At 36.4% G+C, this 19,393-nt stretch overlaps 1 protein-coding gene across 2 annotated transcripts in view; it reads right to left on the bottom strand.

The window, feature by feature from the left end:
- Positions 1–19,393, bottom strand: part of LOC149239483 (presequence protease 1, chloroplastic/mitochondrial-like) — a 177,101-nt gene that overhangs the window by 118,040 nt on the left and 39,668 nt on the right. Inside the window, exon 2 of one of the 2 annotated variants that reach the window (XM_089373430.1) lies at positions 8,092–8,266. In XM_089373430.1, coding sequence (XP_089229556.1) covers positions 8,092–8,266 — 175 coding nt within the window. The remainder of the gene's footprint in view (positions 1–8,091; positions 8,267–19,393) is intronic. The other variant, XM_089373431.1, reaches the window with a different exon arrangement.

Below are 19,393 nucleotides of genomic sequence, written 5' to 3'. Positions count from 1 at the left end.
TTTTCTTCCCCAATGCTCTATGAGGAGTTCCGTTATGAATATACATTGTTGTGTTACATGCTTCTGCCATAGAAATCTGGGTAGGTCCTGGTCATATAACATAGCCTTTGCAGCCCCAACAAAGGTTTTATTTTTCCGCTCCGCCATCCCATTCTGCTGAGCATTATAAGGAGTTGTCCATTCTCTCTTGATGCCTTCCTTCGCACAGAAATTTGTGAAGTCTTTATCAATATTCCCTGTCGCATTCTCCACGAGAGCTTTAAACTCTTTGAAACAATCGAAGACCTCATCCTTGGTCTTCAAGAAGTAGATCCAAGTTTTCCTGGAATGATCATCAATAAAGGTGACGAAATATTCGGCACCGCTGAGAGCTCTAGTGGACATTGGGTCGCAAATATCTGAGTGTATAAGTCCTAACACGCCTTCAGCTTTGTTGTCATTTCTTGGAAATGTTGCCTTAGCATACTTCCCAAACACACATCCTCTACACACATCATCGTGCTCGGTGCCAAGTTCTAGAACCCCTATTATTGTTTCTTTGAGAATCCTGAGTGCTCCATAGTGTAGATGTCCTATTCTCTTGTGCCACAACTCATTCAACTCCTTCCCACTACTACTCTCATTGCCTATTAGTGCCATTGGAGAATCGATTTGTAACAAGTACAATCTGTTACTTCGAACTCCAATTTGTCTTACCTTTTTCCAACTCGAGTTTTGACATACACTTTCTTCCCTACAAAGTGAATATCATACCCCTTATCCTGTAACTGGGATATTGAAATCAGGTTCATACCCAACCCTAGGACATGCAATACATCTGTAGTGTTGGTGGTTGCTCTTGACTCCCCCTGAAAATCTATGGTACCTCTCCCTACTAGAGTACATTTCATTATGTTCCACATAGTAATTTGGAAGTCCATCTGCTCCTCTTTATAGCTAGAGAAATATTCTCTAACCCCTATCATGTGCATTGATGCTCCAGTGTCTATATACCAAACCCCTTGTGAAGTTGATCCTGCTAAGCAAGCAAATTCGTCCTCCAATATGGAAGACAAATCTGAAGTCTCATGAATGTTTCTTCTATCCATGGCTATAGTGTGTTATTCCTCTTTTCCACCCTGACGTTGGCTCTACTCTAGCGAACTGCTGCAAAAACCCTCTGTGTCCAGCTAGAGACGTGCTCAAGAAAATCTGAGTTTCTCCCTCTGCCTTTGGAATCACTCATTCAGGAAAAATTGTATTTTTTTGCTTCTTTCTCAAAAAAATCGATCTTCCTCAAGTAATTTGGCCTTTTGACAAAGTGACTGCATTGCTCCTTGAGAATTTTGACCTGCTTGCTACAATGAGCAGCGAAATTCCTTCTTTTCTCTTCTGAGTTCTCCGCCATATCAATGAAGCTCTAATACCATGTGAAATTTTATCTATTGCAATTACTGGAAATTATTCTTCTAACTCAAAAATTAATTATGCAGTTTATTTGCTACAGCATATAACACATAAAATCACAGCTGCAATTTTCACCATCAAAATAATGCGAAAAATAAAATACTGAAAATTGAGAAATTCTGGCACACAAAATAATTTTGACACAATTATTTTTGGACAATTGTCCCCAAAAAACCCAATTTGGGAAAATCGGTGCAACAGATGAGGGTTTTATTATTAATATTCAGCACAAATTCTAAGTACAATAATTTAGATGCCCAACTGCCTATCTAATCTGAGGAGAATACTGGCAAAAATATTATGAGAATTTTCTCTCACCCCACAGCTATTTTTTGCCTCCAAAATCACTTCCCCAGCCTCTGCGCTGAGCTCCCTACGTCACCCTCTGCATAGATCTTACGCTGGCCCTCTTGAGATTTCGGCCTTCCTTCCTTTGTCTCTTCCGGAAACTGGAAATCTTCCTCCCATAACGCTACTACCCTCCTCTTCCACCTGTTACTCACCCTCTGGCTCTATCTACTCTGCTGCGTTGCTGCTTCTGAGAAAATCGAACTGCCTGGGCAACTAAGTGTATGCACTAGATGATTTCTCCATCACCACATCGAATTCCTCTTATAATCCATTGTTGGAGCACCAACGGCCAAGATTAAAACTTAATCAATGGCTAGGATCATCTCTAGATCGATCTGTTTGAGTTTCTAGATGATTCTCACCTTATCTCAATTAACATTGATTAATTAACCATATTCCCTAAGTTTAGACTTGGGAAATATTTAAAAAACAGTTAATAATCTAATTGAGACACTTCTAGGTGGAATTTCCAAAAACGATTTTTGGGTTTTGGAGATCTCATGTATTCTAGCCTCTCCACAAAATTTTAAGGCTAGAACACATCGAATGCTACAAAAACTAACAGAACCAAAACAATCAAATTAGTCAAATCTCAATGGACCAATCATTAATAAAAATACATTAAATAATTAATTTTTAATGAAAAAACTATTTTTAAGACTTAAAACCATGATGCTAAACCAATAGAGACAAAACATGCAAAGTTTCCTCATCTATATACCATGTAAAGGTGAATATATCAAAATGGCACTAAGTGCAATACATATTAGCAACAAGATACATAATCAATGAGGCTCTAAATGCCCTCTAGAGTCCAAAAACAATGCTACAAACTATGGGGCCACTGGCCTACTACAAGTCTACACATCAATGATCAACATGATCAAACTCATCACCACTACTAGACATGGGATCATCAACAGGAGCTACATAAATATTATCTTTCTCAAAGTCTTAGGACTCCTCAAACTCCTCTACAACCTCAGTCGTAGTAATAGTCGCAGCAAAACTAGACATCAAAACTACAAATATTTGATCAACATGATCACTCCTCAAACTCATCATCAATTCAGCACTATTAGAAATGGGATCATTAACAAGAGCTACATAAACATCATCTAGCTCAAAGTCTTCAGACTTGGATTGTTCAACCTTATAATATGGTAGAAATTGAAAAATTTTAACATGCCTAACCAATGAATTTTAACATGCCTAACCAATGATTCTGGTTTAAGTGAAGGGTTCATCTCCTCGACCTTCTAATATGGTAGAAAAAACTTAGCATGCCTAACTGATTATTTTCCTTTGAGTGAAGGGTACATTTTTTTAAGACCATGGTAGAAAAGTTCAACAATCAATACCACCAACATCAACAAAGTTCAACAAGTAATGCCACCAATGTCAAGGTACTTAAAGGGCTTCATGCACTTGATCAAATGCAAATCTCATACCCTCACATGTGACAGAATCAAATGGAAACATTGTAATCCCCCAAATCCTAAAATCCTGAAAACCATTAAGTCTGCTGGATTTTGAATAAGATCTAAAATTCTAGTTTCTACATATGAAGTCCAATGAGATTGAAACCACTCTCAGTTATCCTAAATCATTTCATTGTATTGTTAAAAAATTAAGTAAAAGGATGAAAATGAAAGATAAAGGAAATGTCACTTTTACTTCAAGAATTTAACATTACCATTGATTGCTAGCATTGCTAGGGTTGAGTTAGGTTTTTTGTTTAGGTTTAGGGTTTAGGAGGGGTAGGGTTGGTTTTATGGGCAAGGGGGGTTGTTTTGAAAGGAAAACCACCGCGGGTTTCCTCCAAAACCACCTGAAAAACTACCATCAATGGTCCCAGACTCCACCACAAATGTGAGATCTAACCGCTTTGGTAATGACCCGGTCGGTTTATGATGAAATCGACCGATTTATGACCAGTTTGGTACCAAACCGGGGTCTGCCAGAGCCCGAACCAAGTTCATTGGTCAAGTTGACCCTTGAGCCTAATAAACCAGCCGGCTTGACCGATTAGCAATTTGGCCCAGCTGATTTTGAATACCAAGCATTAAACACATTTCCCCTTGGGTGATGTGTAACAAATGTTAGCTCAATGTTACATTTATCATTATCGGCAATATATCGTCAAGGGTCCAACATTTAATTTATCAGCAATAGCAAAAATTATCATGAAACTTGAAAAAATACAAATATAATAATTTTTTTCAAGTTTTTCAACTTCTACAGCAACATCAACATCAAACAAACACATTGCTACATAAATATTGAAATAAAATTAACATATAAGATGTAGAAGATGTCAAGTGGTACATCAGATATCAACATTGAAAATATGATATTTTCCTTGAGTCATAAGTTCTAACAAGATGATACAAAATCCCATCAAAACAAAATCAGATGTATCTCATGAGATGAATCATGGCAATGAAAAAACAATAGATTTCCCCTTGTTTGCTTAATGCAATAGATAACATCCTCAGTGATGTTATCAAAACCGAACTAGTTGACCCAACAAACTTGATCAAAATTAGGATTAAAAAAAAACCAGACCAAAAGATCAGTTAACCAAAAACTACATAAAATAATGAAATTTTGAAAAAAGCATATAACTAATGCGCATTCATATGAATCCAAACCATTATATACAAATATGCAAAGTTTCTCATGGATATGGCAAGGGTGTGCATATAACCAAAATACATCAACAAATACTCTCCGAATGGCATCTAGAGTCCCAAAAAAAATCATGCTACAACAACTAGCTACATAACATCAAAATCATTGTCTATATTAGGATTATCCTCATCAATGTCACCCCCTAAGCATTAAAATTAGATAGAAAAATCTTAGCATGGCTAATCAGTGATTTTGCTTAACTGAAGGGTACATTCTTGCTAGGGTCATGACAAACTCATAGAGGAGTTCAACAATCAATGCACCAACATCAAGGTACACAGGGGGCTTAGTGCTCTTGATTAAATGTCAACTCCATACCCTTGTACATCACAGAATCTAGTGGAAACATGACAATGCTGCCAATCCTGTAATCCTGAAAAACTGTTAGGTCTATTGAATTTTGAATGTGATCTAAAATTCTACTTTCTACATATGAAATGCAATGAAATCGGAACCACTCTAAAACATCTTGAAACAATTAACATAATGTTAAAATTTTAAGTAAAATGATGAAAATGAAAGATAAAGGAGAATCTGAATAAATAAAAGATAAAGGAGAATGTGAGTACATGAAAGATAAAAAAGAAAGTCACTTTTATTTTAAGAGTTTAATGTTACCATTTACTATTAGGGTATGTATCTCATGAGATGAATCATTTCCCCTTGATTGATCGAAAATAGCCACAATGTCCTCAGAGCTCAATCCCCTAACTCATTTTTAAATAAAGGGGTTAAATGACAAAAAAATCAATTATAAGGTGATAATGACTAAGATAGAGCAATAACTTCAAAAGGGCAAATTATCATGATATATAATGTCAATATTATTACCGAGGTTGGTTTTGGCAATATTACCACAATAAGTGCAACATTGTGTTAGATCACAAAATTAAATCACCTAGTAAAATCCCACAAAGGCAACATGAATCATCCCACCATAGCAACATCATAAGAGAAGAGGACATAAAGAAGTGCTAACCCATCCAATCATCAAGTATCTTCATCAGCACACATGCAACACATGAGAATCATATAGAAAACCCCTTCCTAGTGACATAAGCATCATATACATCGATACACCAAGTCACAAGGAAACAATAAAAACAACATGAAACATCTATCTACTAACATCATCATCCAACCCCTTGGGGTGCTAGAACCATCATCCATATCCATGAGAGCATATATAGAAAACTACCATAATGAGATAGTATGCTCCACATCCATCAAAAGTGCAACCAAGGGGTGATAAACAAGGCAAGCACATGTGAAAAGACCATCAAGCAACAAGCATAACCATCCAACCAAGGAGAAGTGGGACTCACACAAACCAAAGATCTCCAACAAATGATCCAAGGACGTGGGGAGAAAAGGCTCGATGAAGATGAATCCCCCTACATCAGTCCAATAGCTCCAAGGAACCAGCAGCAACTTTACATCAATGTCATGAAAATCAAAAAGTGGAAACTCATACAATATGAGGTGTAACACTCCTCCAACATCCCTTTCAAATGGGAGCTCTAATAAACTAATCAAGCTCTCAACAACCATATTGCTTATTATCCTCCCCCCATCTTCAACACAAAAAATACCTTCTTTCCTCTAGTCTCCAGAACTCACCAACCGTGCTCCATTAGGTTGTCCTCACTCTCATGTTGAAAGTGGAATTCCAAACTTTACATCATCCCATATTAACTAGTGGCAATGCTCATTGGTTCTTTCGGTAAGCAAGATAGATACATGGTGTGTAGTCAATTTATTCGGTTCAGAAATCTTTGTTTGTTTCTCTAATCTTTAAGATTGGGGAATTCTTTGCACTCAAGGGGTAACCACTTTGGTTTTTGTCTTTAGGGTGTATCGTCTAGCCTTGCTTTCAAGATCTTTCCCTGTTATTGGTTTGTCAATTCCAACACAAATACTCTTGACCCAACATCAAGCCCAATAGCACAATAACCATTGCCTAGTGTTAAATCTACCAATTCTAACATAGAGACTCTTGAGGAAACATCAAGCCTGATACCCTATTAAATGCTCTTAATCAACCATACTTTTACAAGAACTTTTCATCACCATAATATACATTATGGTTTTGATCTCTTTTCTAAAAAGCAAAAGATGTTTATGTTATCATACCCTCTGCTAAATTGATCATTACACAATTTATCTTATATTGAGACTTGAAATTTTAAAATATTAAAAAGAAATATTAATTTTACATGTGCTTGCTACATTCTCTTCAACTTCACGATTCCACTATGCATGTATTCTAAACTACAAAATTTACTCACCCTTTTGAGGAATTTCTAAAGCATTTGTTTTTTGCTGTCGTGTTAGGTGTATTCAAGTTATACTTCAAATTGTGCCCCTCATGGCTTCTCCACTACCTCAACTGACTTTAAATATTCACTTTGTGTAGGAAGTGCAACTCCATGTAAAGGGCTTTCTTGTCATTTCCATGATTTCTTCACTTCCTGATGACCCTCATTTTGCCTTCCAAAGTCTTTTCTGTCAATGCTCTGATTGTTTTCATCTTCATGGACTATATATTGGGTTTCATTACAAGTTTGTAGAAGAGTAGATTTCTATAACTGTGTAGTCTTAGTGTGACATCTATATTATATCCTCAACTAACTGGTTCTTTTTGCAGCTTCAAGTTCATGGCATCTTCATTTTAGCATTTGTATTTCCAGTTCTCGTCATTGATGTCGTGGGATAAGGGAGCTCAAGTTTGTCACTCCCTTTCTCTTTAAAAGATCTTCTTAAAGTTCAAACCTTTGAACTCTATGGGCTCATCTTTTGTCGCAAACATTGACTTGTTTGACCATCTATCCAATCATTTATTCAATCCTCATTGAGGTCTTCAAACATGGTTTCATAAACATGTCTTCGATCATAATATCCAAGCTATATTGACTCTGACACCATGTTAACATTTAATTAATGTTCAAACATTGATAAGAAGAAATAACTGGAGAGACAAACGTTGAAGTTGCAGCAAACATTACACAAGGGGCTAGCCTGAGGTGGGCCACCCCTCTCTCATGTACATGATATCATATTATCAAATTTATAACTCCTTAAATAGTAACGCTAGACATTTGGCCTTACAATCTAATGTTATTATGGTCACATGTTGCTAACCACCAACACAAAGGCCTATAAACGTAACACGACTTTATAATAATTGAATATAGCCATTGATCACTGATCCCTGGGGGATCTTCCAACTAGTAAGAATAGCTTCTAGAACGCAATAATTTCTTTGTATGATCTAAATGTCGCACCATTGAACATAACGGCATATTTACAAAAGACATGACAATATTGATCTCCTGTTGCACCATTGAACAGAACTGCATGTTTACCAAGAGACCATGACAATATTGAATATCAATATGAAAGGGTTCAAGATACATGCTTACACTGCACTTCCCCAGCTACCTCATTTTACAAATAAACTGAACACAAGCACTATGGATGGAAAAGAAGAGCATCTCTTTCAGTACAAATAGCATATACTACAAAAAATACATATTAAGTTTATATTAAGTGCAAGTACACGAACATCCCTATACTCAGAAAAAGAAAAAATCAACTTACGGTGGAGTTCGAAAGACAATCCCGAAAACTTTATTCTCATCATTGTTGGATACAGACATCACTTCTGCACCTGTTTTCTTGTGCTTGTACAGAACGGCAGTAGAATTGTATTCCTTGATGAATTGTTCTTCAATTTTTTCAAAACCAAGACCGCTCACAACATCTGGACTAGCTTTTGCCAGTATTACAAAGCACACAAATGGATCAACATAGTCAAAATTCCCAACTGTGAAATGGCAAGGAAATGGCCCAAAATTGTACTAACAATATATCATTTTGCAATAGTGGAAAAATTAGGTTTCTTACATTTCTATGCCAAATGAATCAATCTGAACAAAACACCTGCAGTATCTTCTTATTGACAACTTGGCTCTTTTAGCTTGACAGTATATTTAATAGTATCTGCTATGTCATACATGTGGGGCAGCCGCAGCCCCTACACTCACTCAAAGAGAGATGCAGGTATGTTCTGGGATTTTACTATTTAGTGAGTATGCCAGCAGCAATTTGAATATCGTTCTATACAGTGCATCATTGTTCGCTAACCCAAGTAGACAGTGTTTCTCTATATGTACAAGGTATCTATTTCAAGTATAAAAGCATTACTGCAGCAAGCAACTATCAGTTTAGATAAATGAACCCTATACCCAGATATGCCCTAACTATACATTTATCATAATTTACATATCCCACCCCCCAACAAAGCAATACAAAGATCAGCAAGTGACCCATGGACAATGAAAACTAGATGGCAATTGGAAACACTTGTTAACCTAGAAGAAAAGCAGATTTCCACACTGCATCAATCATAATCAGTCATCTAAATGATATTGTATCACCAAGCAAACACTGCAATACCCTGCACCTAGTGTATTTTTTTTGTCTGCTTCAATTATTAGTGAACCTTCCAAGAGAAAATTATAGCACAACTTGAAAGAGAAGAGCATATATTAACCTTCACAAATCATTTCCAACAGAACAAACACACAGGAGACACTCTAACATGACCAGCATAGATGATTCCCTCAATTTCAAAAAATTAACTGAGATGATTGAATCAGGAACCGAAGCATTAATAGATGTATTTACATGCACCCTGAATCTGAATTACCAAAGGCAATACAACATGATAGATTAAGTATCTAGTTGATGATGATCATCTTAAAGAAAAGTTCTCACTTTGGATGTTGTAGCCAAAGGAGATCATAAGATGATGTAACATTAACCTGCATATTCTGAGCAAAGATTGTACCTAACATTTGTAGAGTTGTATCTCTTTGTGCTCTCACATATAGTCATTGTGTCGTGTACAAAGTCCATTGTCTATCTGTCTTCATTTATTATGATGTTACAAGTAGTAACAAATTCATGCCATATAGATAAATCAATTAGGCCATACAGATTTGGGTACTCCGTACAATGAATTAAAGACATGGGAACTGTTACCACTCATTTCAACAAGGGTACATATGGTCAATTTTTCACTTTGATAACACCATTGTAAGTCCAAAGGATGCAAGTTAAAGACTTTTAGGCCATGTGAGGTTATATATTAAGGTATCCTAGGCATAGTTTTCAAAACCGGCCTAGTCCAAACCAGAATCAGTCAAACCAACCAGTTGGACTAGGCACAGTATTGAACCAGCCAGCTGACTGGACCGGACGGCCAGTACAAACCGAACCAACCAATCAGATCTCACACGTGCAGGAGTCCAAGACCCATGATGGTGGCTTTTGAGGTGGTTTTGGAGGAAATCAGGGATTGTTTCCCCCCAAAACAGCCTCCCTTGGCTATAAAACCAACCCTCCCTCTCCTAAACCCTAAAACTAAACAAAAACTTAAGTCAGACCTAGCAATGCTGGCAATCAATGGTAATATTAAATATTAAATTCTTAAAGTAAAAGTATACCTTTTACTTAAATTTTTAACATTACCATTAATTGTTTCAAGATGTTTGAAAGCAGTTCCAACCTTATTGAACTTCAGATGAAGAAAGTAGAATTTCATATCCCACTCAAAATTCAGCAAACATAACAGATTTCAGGATTTTAGGATTGGTATGATTGCAACATTTTCATTGAATTCTATCATGTATGACAGTATGGGATTGGCATTTAATGAAGAGCACGAATCCCTTTATCATTTAAGTACCTCGATGTTGGTGGTATTGATTGTTGAACTCCTATAATGTTGGTTGCATTGATTGTTGAACTCTTCTACCATGGCATTAAAAAAATGTACCCTCCACTCAAACAAAAATAATTGGTTAGGCATGTTAATATTTTTCTTCTATATTATAAGGTTGAGGAGATTGTTGATTTTTGTAGCTCAGACAGGTACTAGTTGATTTTTGTAGCCTTGTGTCTTGACTAGAAGGACCTATGTTTTGCCTCTTTAGGAGCTTGCATGCACCATACAAGGCATGCAAGTGAGTTGCATGCGACATATGGAGTTTGCATGTTGATTGCATACGACAAGCGGAGTTTGCATGTTGATTGCATGCGACATGCAAAGGTTACATTGATTACATGCGACATGCGAAGGTTGCACATTGATTGCATGCGACATGTGGAGTTTGCATGTGACATGCAGAGTGTGCAAGTGAGTTGCATGCATGCAGATGAGTTCATGTGGCATGCATGAGACACGCATGTAACACAAGCTAAATTTATGACTAGTACTTGAGTTAAAGTAAAGAAAACTAAAGACAAGTAATTTATCTTCGGTTAACTTGACAAGCTAATTTTGGTCATCGACCTTAGCTTAGAAAAGTTATAAATTAAGCCTAGGGGTTGAGGCAAAGACACAACAGCAGCACAAGATTGAGAATAGTATCTCAGTGAGCGTGTGTTGGGTCCGACAGAGTGCAAAGGGGCTAGAGATATAGATCTACAAGAGAGAGCAGATACTAGATCAGATCCAAAGTATTATATCTGTATTTTCTCAGTTGGGCCATTATCCCAAGATGGGAGCCCAAGTAAGTCCTAAGTTTTATAAATTAAGCCTAAGGATTGAGGCAAAGACACAACAATACCACAAGATTGAGAACAAAATCTCATTGGGCATGTGTTGGGTCTGAGAGAGTACAAAGGAATTGGAGATCTAGATTTGCGATAGAGCAAATCTACTGGATTAGATCCAAAATATTGTAATATGTATGTTCTCAGTTGGACCATTATCCCAAGATAGGAGCCCAAATAAGTTATGAGTTTTATTAATGATGAACTGATTTTTTGGGCAAAAATCTGCTTGTGATTCATGTGATTCAGATCGTTAATTGCTTCCGCTAAATATTTTCGTTAGGAATCTAGTTATGTGTTTGTTCTGTAATTTATTCTTGGAATTTAATACCGGGTGTTCGGTTTGTATAAAATCTAACATGGTATCATAGCCTAGTATTCATACGTTCAAAGGGAGCTGCCCAAGACACAACAATCAGGCTTGGTGTTAAGACGAGTAAGTTGTATAGCTTGCAAAGCCAGCCTCTAAGAAAATCCAAGGGGACCTTGGATCGAGGATTGATGTTAATGGCAGAGATTGAGAAAAAAGCTCTAAACACTGAGTTGATACCAGGGACTTAGCATTCTAATCTGGAAGATGGTCGGGAGGCCTCTTCCAAATCTGTCAGGACCAATTCGTATGAGCTAACTTTGACAAATGCTTATGAGAAAGCTCCTAGGAGTATGGCTGGAAGGAACATGTCTTCAAATCGTATTCTGGAGCAGGTAGCAAGGAAATATTCCAGTTCAGAGGAAGCAGCTACAGCATCAGATGACGTTATGGGATTGGAGACGTACCCACATGGAGGTGGTTCTTCAAAAAGTACCTCCCTCACTAAGAGGGAGTGTTGATTTTTTTAGCTCGGGTAGGTACTTCTAGCCTTGTGCCTTGACTAGAAAGACCTTTGTTTTGCCTCTTTAGGAGCTTGCATGTGACATGCAAGTCATGCATGAGAGTTGCGTGTGACATGTGGAGTAAGTGTGTTTATTGCATTTGACACGCTAAGGTTACATGTTGATTGCATGCAACATGTGGAGTGTGCAAGTGAGTTGCATGCATGTGGATGAGTTACATGTGGCATGCACAAGACATGCATGTAATGCAAGCTAAATTTATGAACGATACTTGAGTTAGTAAAGAAAGCTAAAGATAAGAAGGTTAACTAAAGATAAGTAATTTATCTTTAGTTAACTTGACGAGCTAGTTTTGGTTGTTGATCTTAGCTTAGAAAAGTTATTGAGTCTAAGGGTTGAGGCAAAGACACAACAACAGCACAAGATTCAGAACAGTATCTCAATGAGCGTTTGCTTGGATCCGAAAGAGTACAAAGGGGCTGGAGATCGAGATCTACAAGAGATAGCAAAACTACTGGATCAGATCCAGAGTATTGTAATCTATATTTTCTTAGTTTGGCCATTATCCTAGGAAGAGAGCCCAAATAAGTTCTGACTTTTATTAATGATGAATTGATTTGTTGGGTAGAAATTCGTTTGTGATTCATGTGATTTAGATCATTAATTGCTTCCACTAAATATTTTCATTCGGAATCTAGGTTTGTGTTTGTTCAGTAATGTATTGCTTGGAATTAAATACCAGGTGTTGGGTTCGTGTAAAATATAACAAAGATGAAATCATCACTCAAACCAAAATCATTGGTTAGGCATGTTAAGCTTTTTCAATTTCTATCATATTATAAGGCTGAGGAATCCAAGGAGTTGGAAGACTTTCATCCAAATGATGTTAATTTAGCTCTTGTTGATGATCCCATCTTTAGCAGTGGTGATGAGATTGATGATTGATCATGTTATCAGTGGTTTATACTAGGCTAGTGGCCCAATAGCTTGTAGCATTATTTTTGAACTCTAGAGGTTATTTAAAACCTCATTGATTATGTATTTTGTTGCTAATATGTATTGCAATTGGTGACATTTTGATATATTCACCCTTACATGGTATATAGATGAGAAAACATTGCATATTTTGTCTCTAATGGTTTAGAATCTTAAAATTATTTTTTTCATTAAAAAAATTATTTTATGTATTTTTTTTTAAAATAGTTCATTAAATTCGATTCCAATTTGAAACTCAATTTGATAGGTGGCTAGTTCAAAGATCGATTTTAGTTTTTAAAACCATGATCCTATGCCTATTATGGTTGGCCATGACTAGTCCTTTTGGTCCTTGCTCTTAGCTCCTTTTGTCATGGATAGGAATGAAGGACTTGGTGGATCTCATTAGGACTCATGGTTTATGGGTGCCTCTGGTTATGTAGGGGTGACCGCAGTTGTAGGGCCAATCGAGCCCATGTCTTGCGCACATGTATTTCCACATGGTCATGTGTCATAGAGTTTGTATGCATCCTTGGATTTGATGCAATATTCATCATATAGTTCTCAGCATCGTAGTCTCACAATTCTCGGCATTTCATGTTTCTTGAGGCAATACATGTTTCCCAATGCATGGGGTCTCAAGGTCAAAAAGTCAATAAGGCCTAAAATTGTTCAAAATAATGCATAAATGACATGCCACTTTAAAAAAATTACAAAAATGAAGGCATCACTTATAAATTGTAGTCAAAGGTGGTCATTCCCTCTCTAAATGGCACATGCGGCTTCGAGGTGGCAAAACAAGGTGAATATTTGGCATGCATGGGCAAACTTCACATCCAAAGTTATGTAAAAATTCATTCGAACAAAACTTAAGTGTCAATTTCCTCAAATTCTCAAGGGCGTTGGAGATCTTGCAAGTGAGCCATCCATGCAAAGGTGGCATCCTACCATCGTGACACATGGGGTCAAGATAGTCATTGGAAAGGTCAAAACTAGCCATTGAGGGTCAAGTGAACATTGAAGATGGTCAAGAACTCAAGGAAAGGTCATCAAGTCAAGAATATCTAGCCTCATCAAGCAAGTCGACTGCTCCTCTACTAGTTGTTTAGTCTTCAAAGTGGAACGTTGAGGTGCTTAAGGTCAATAATGAAATGTTGGACAATTTGTACACAAAAATTAGCCGTTGCGAGTGGATTAACTCTCTCTCCTAACAAATCGAACCACTCTTGGACCAAGTTGAGCCTCAACTCAAGCAAATCGAGCCAACTCAAGCAATATGGCCCTCATCTACTAGTCGTTAGAGCAACTCAAGCAAGGCATTGTGCTTCTTATGGTTACTATTCATCATTTTAATCTCTTCCAAGGTTAAACCAAGGAAGACATTGCCTCCCCAAGTGGATTTTGTGGTCAAATCAAGTAAGTTGAACCACCCACATGGGCAATTTTGTAATAAAATTATATTTTCATGAACAACTTAATCTCAGGGTTGTGGATGACAATTTAAGGTTTTCAACTAGAAATTATATAAGGCCAGCCCCTCCTCCCATTTGTTGAGAAATGTAGAGTAGCTTATCTAGAGCATTTAAATTTTATTTCTCTTTAAGTTTGATAGATGCTTGTGATCCTTTTATTAAAATTATTCTTCTTCTTATTATTGTTATTATCTTTATGATCATCAAACAGCTTTCAAAACCATAAAACAAATAGACACTAGATGTAGGCACTCAGCTAAGGAAAAACCCAGTCAAAAACTCTTCCTTAGTAGATTCATATCAAAGTGAGACAACCAAGACCTTTAACACTGACCTTACCCCTCAATCCATCAAGCTAATCAAATAGGGCTACAGTCCTCCTGCTGTTCAACCTTCGTCCTGCAAGAATAGATTTTGCCCTGCAATAATTACTTCATTCTGCAATAGTAGCCTTCGTCCAGCAATGGCAATCTTTGTCTTGTAATAGTAACCTTAGCCTTCATCCCATAATAGGCCCACTTTATGTCCTTCGCACTTCGTCCATCCTTCTCAAATCGCAGATGCGAGTTATTTTTTGAATAGGTCAAGTTTTACTTGCTATTTATAGTGGTTTGCCACTATATTTTGGGCCGACATGAATAATTGGCAAGCCGACTTATAAAATATGAAGGTGTAGCCGTGTTAGAGGAGCTTGAGGCCTACTTGATAGATGGAGGGTTTAAACATGACAAAATAAATTTCTTTCTATAATACAGTGAGCCCAAGAAGGGTCCTTTTCATAATAATTTTGACTTTGACTTAATACAAAAATCCTAGAGCACTCAATGGGTGCTTTGACCTATTGACCATTGACCCAAGCATGAAACCCATGCTTTAATAAGTCAATAAAAATCATTTTTCTATCTTTTGACAAATATATTACAACATGACTCAAATACAATTATGAAGACCGACACTAGTTACATTTTTCAACACTCCCTCTTAACTAGGGAGGTATTCATAATTACATATATATAGGTACATGGAAGATCTCAAAATGATATGATCTATGAAGAGTCACAGCACACACGTGGTGCTACAGATTAGATACTTGACCAAGGTACTCTAATCGGGTGGGACTAAGGTGAACTCAAGCTTTAGCCACTTTAGGTACCATCAGGATTTTAAGCTCTATCACCAACCCAGGGATCTAGGTACGTATCCCAGGTCAGGGCTCCATGACCAACGCCACCCTCCCTACTTCAGGATCTAGACATCAACACACAGGTCGGCCAGATGTCCTCTGAGGCATTTTGTATTACACAAGATGCCTCAAATCTCCTTATAAACTAAATCCGATATATCCTCCAATACAAGCATGCTTCCAAAAGGTTCAACCTTCTTATAGAGAGATTTTCATGTACACACACAACCCAAATTAGTAATAAAATTTCAAATACAAGTAAACACAAACCTTCGGGGTCCTTAATCATTCTGATATTGCTTATATCATCATCAAGTTATTCAAATACATCTCGTCAGAAGCTTTCACTTCTTCAACAGCACCTAGTATAGCCTTGGTACTTCTTAAGTCTTTGTTTGCAACTTCATGTAGTACTTTCATTCATTCTTTCTTCAAGGTATAATTGTCATAATGTGCTCTCCCTCTCAACTAGGGAGAAGTACCCTTTCTTTTATCCAAGCTCCCTCTCAACTTAGGGATATCAACAGCTTTCTTTTCTTATACAACATCCAAGAAACTCTAATCTTCTCAAGGCTTCACTTCTTTGAGAATAACATTCTTACTTATGGCAACAAGGTCATTTATACCTTATTCTTGCAGCGTCCTTTATTCAGCATGTTCAATAATATTATCAAGTTATCTTCACTTATGAACATCTTCAACATTCTAAAGATTATGTATTTGTAAAACTTCAACAACAAGTACAACCAAGAAGCATGAAATCAATTGTATCAAATCATGTCATTGTAATGGAAGCATCAAAATAATCAAGCTTTAGATATCAAATACCTAAACCTAGTTAGGTTTATAATCGACAAGAGTTACATCTTTTATATTCTAGATTTTAACAACTTGCTAGGGTTTTGTCACAAACCCTAGACTTCATCATACAACTTTAGCACATCAACAACCAAATCAAGTTAGCAATCAATCTAAGGTTTCAACAATATGCATTCAGAATTTCATGATAGAGTCTACTAGGGTTTTGTTGCAAACCCTAGATTTCATTAATTAAAGTAAATCATCGACAAGTTAGCATACTAGCATATACATATCTAGGGTTCATCATCATATCCTAGAGACTTATATAAATACTTTCTAGGGTAAAACCTAGATACAAACATCAATACATCAAAGTTAGATATACAACAATTTTAATCAAGCTAGGGTTTCGATTATGCGGAAGAATACACACCTAGGGTTTCATTCCTAGGACCTCATTTTAGCTAATACAAGGGTCTTGCTCATAAACCCTAATTCACCTAAAATCTAGGGTTTCTACTTATTAATAGCAAAACCTAATTTATCAAAATCTTAAATATCTAGGGTTTTGGTTTATAACTAGGACAATAATAGCAAAAACCCTAAAAGACTAGGATTTTGCCATAACAATACCAAAACCCAAAACATCAAAAGGATGAGTTTTCATTATAGGTTCTAGACTTTATCAATAACCCTAAGAGGACTAGGGTTTCAACATTACTAGCATTGATATACCCTTAGCATCAAGAGGCTAGGGCTTTACAGTGAGCCCTAAAGGTTAGGGTTTCACAAAAAATAACAAATGACAAGAGATAGTATAATGAGGGTAGATTCAATCTGATGATTAATCACCCTAACAAGAATGTTTATGGTTCAAGACCCCAAACATAAGAAAGTTGTAATACACAACAAATTTCAAAATGATTGTATCTTTTAATGAAGTTTAGCTACAAAATCTTATGATCTTTGGACATACCTTGAGTTGCTCCTTTTTACAAACCTTGTAAGGTCTTCAATGAAATGCTCCCTTTGAATTTCACTATGATCTTTATATCTACAATCCTTATTGACAAATACAACCAAGCAAAAATATACAATACCAAAAACAAGGTGTCAGTTTCTCAATCAAGAGTTTCTATGCAACAATGGAGGATGGAATCCTAGGGTTTACAAATCCTAGAATTAGAAAAAATCAAATCATCTTTCCTTTAATCAACACTAGGGATTACATTACATCCTAGATTACCTACAATTCCAAGAAGTCAAGAGTAGTGAGGGAATTTTAGGGTTTCTAGATGACTAGGGTTTTTCTCATAACAATCCTAGATAATAATCTATAATATAATGAAATTACAAACCCTGGATCCATATGAACTACTAAACCCTAAGACAATTCATGTTAGATTGTTTTAATAGATTAATATGTCATTCACAATTATGTACCTTTGTCTTGAACAATTGTTATTCCATTTGCCTCCTTTTTTGCAAACTAAGTAAACGTGGTTAGATGATTAAAACAAAAAGAACAAAGATACTTAATTGAATTTGGTGTTGAATCAACTCTTTTTCAAAATGATAGACTGCTTCCATAAAAATATAGAGCTTGTTCAACGAACTATTCCTTTCTTCAATTGATAAATCATGTGTCGACTTCTAGAAGCCTTTTCCGAGATAAGCTTGAAATGTTTTGTGCATCAGAGATTCTATTATTGCTTTCTCTATCACTTATAAGTTTCAGCCTACCTATTAATATGCACAGGTCTTTATAGAGTTCGATCCTTAAGCTTGTCACCTTTTGAAGGTAGATTGTAGCTCAATGATTACCCTTCCAAGATAGGACTGTACTTCTTTTGTATAACTCGAACCATGGGTATTGTATAGGTCTCGGTGTTCTCTTAAACTGAGGCTCTTTGGAGAATGTAATAATAATCTTCTTCTAGGGCTTCCAACAAGATTTATGCTCAAAACTTTAGGATAAGACTTGGAGTCAACAAATGTCAAACTTTAGAATTATTTGTCTCACTATGTAATTTCGGATCCTATGGAGATAGATTCAAACCTTGTCTAATGTGCCCAGAGATGTGATTTCATTTCTAGGGAGTTTGGTTCTCCAAGAGTAATAGAATTAGCCCTTTGGTCCTCAAAACAAGGCTTCTTATGCACTCGCTCTCCTTGTGTGAATCTGCAGCCTTATTGCAGGAAGTAAGGCTAACTAGAGTGCCCGGAACATTAAACTTTTTACCTTAGGAGGTTAAGTCTAGGTAGATGATGAAATTGGAGCCCTATAGATTTACACTTATGCCCTTTCTTTAAATCCATAGCTTGGATACCATATTGAGAAATGTAGGACAGCTTATCTAGCGCATTTAAATTTTATTTCTCTTTAAGTTTGATAGATGCTTGTGATCCTTTTATTAAAATCCTTCTTCTTCTTCTTCTTATTGTTATTATCTTTTTGATCATCAAACAGCTATCAAAACCATAAAACAAATAGACACCAGATGTAGACACTCGGCCAGGGCAAAACTGTTGAAATATGTAACTAGGTTCGGTCTTCATAATGACATATGTAATCATTTTTATGTCTTTAATGGAAAGAGAAAATTAAATTTATTATTGTTATTCTTGAGGCATGGGTTTCATGCTCAAGGAAATTTATTTTATAGGTCAAGCACCCATTGAGTGCTTTTAGGTTTGTAATAAAATCAACTGAGTCATTGTCATGTATTAAAGACCCATTTGGGCATGTTACATATTGAAAAGAAAAAATTATTTTGTCAAAAGACCCTCCAAGACCTCGTCATGGCACAATGATCAATTCAACCTACATGAAGGGACAAGTCGGCCTAAAGATAGCAATTCGTACCGCTCAAAAGAATATATATAAGAAGGAACTCGACCTGATTTGGACACACTCTCAAGCAAGTTCGATCTCCTCAAGATAGAAGTTGGAAAAGGACGAAGAAGGAGAAGAAGAACAAGTTTGAAGTTTTTGGGCCTCTCTCTTTCTCTCTTT

Source organism: Pinus tabuliformis, chromosome 8 (assembly GCF_031772625.1).
Source record: "Pinus tabuliformis cultivar Carrire ecotype Pingquan chromosome 8, CPIR1, whole genome shotgun sequence".
Classification (NCBI taxonomy): Eukaryota; Viridiplantae; Streptophyta; class Pinopsida; order Pinales; family Pinaceae; genus Pinus; species Pinus tabuliformis.
The sequence above is the reverse complement of the archived record's forward strand: the minus strand, read 5'-3'. Positions and strand labels throughout refer to the sequence as shown.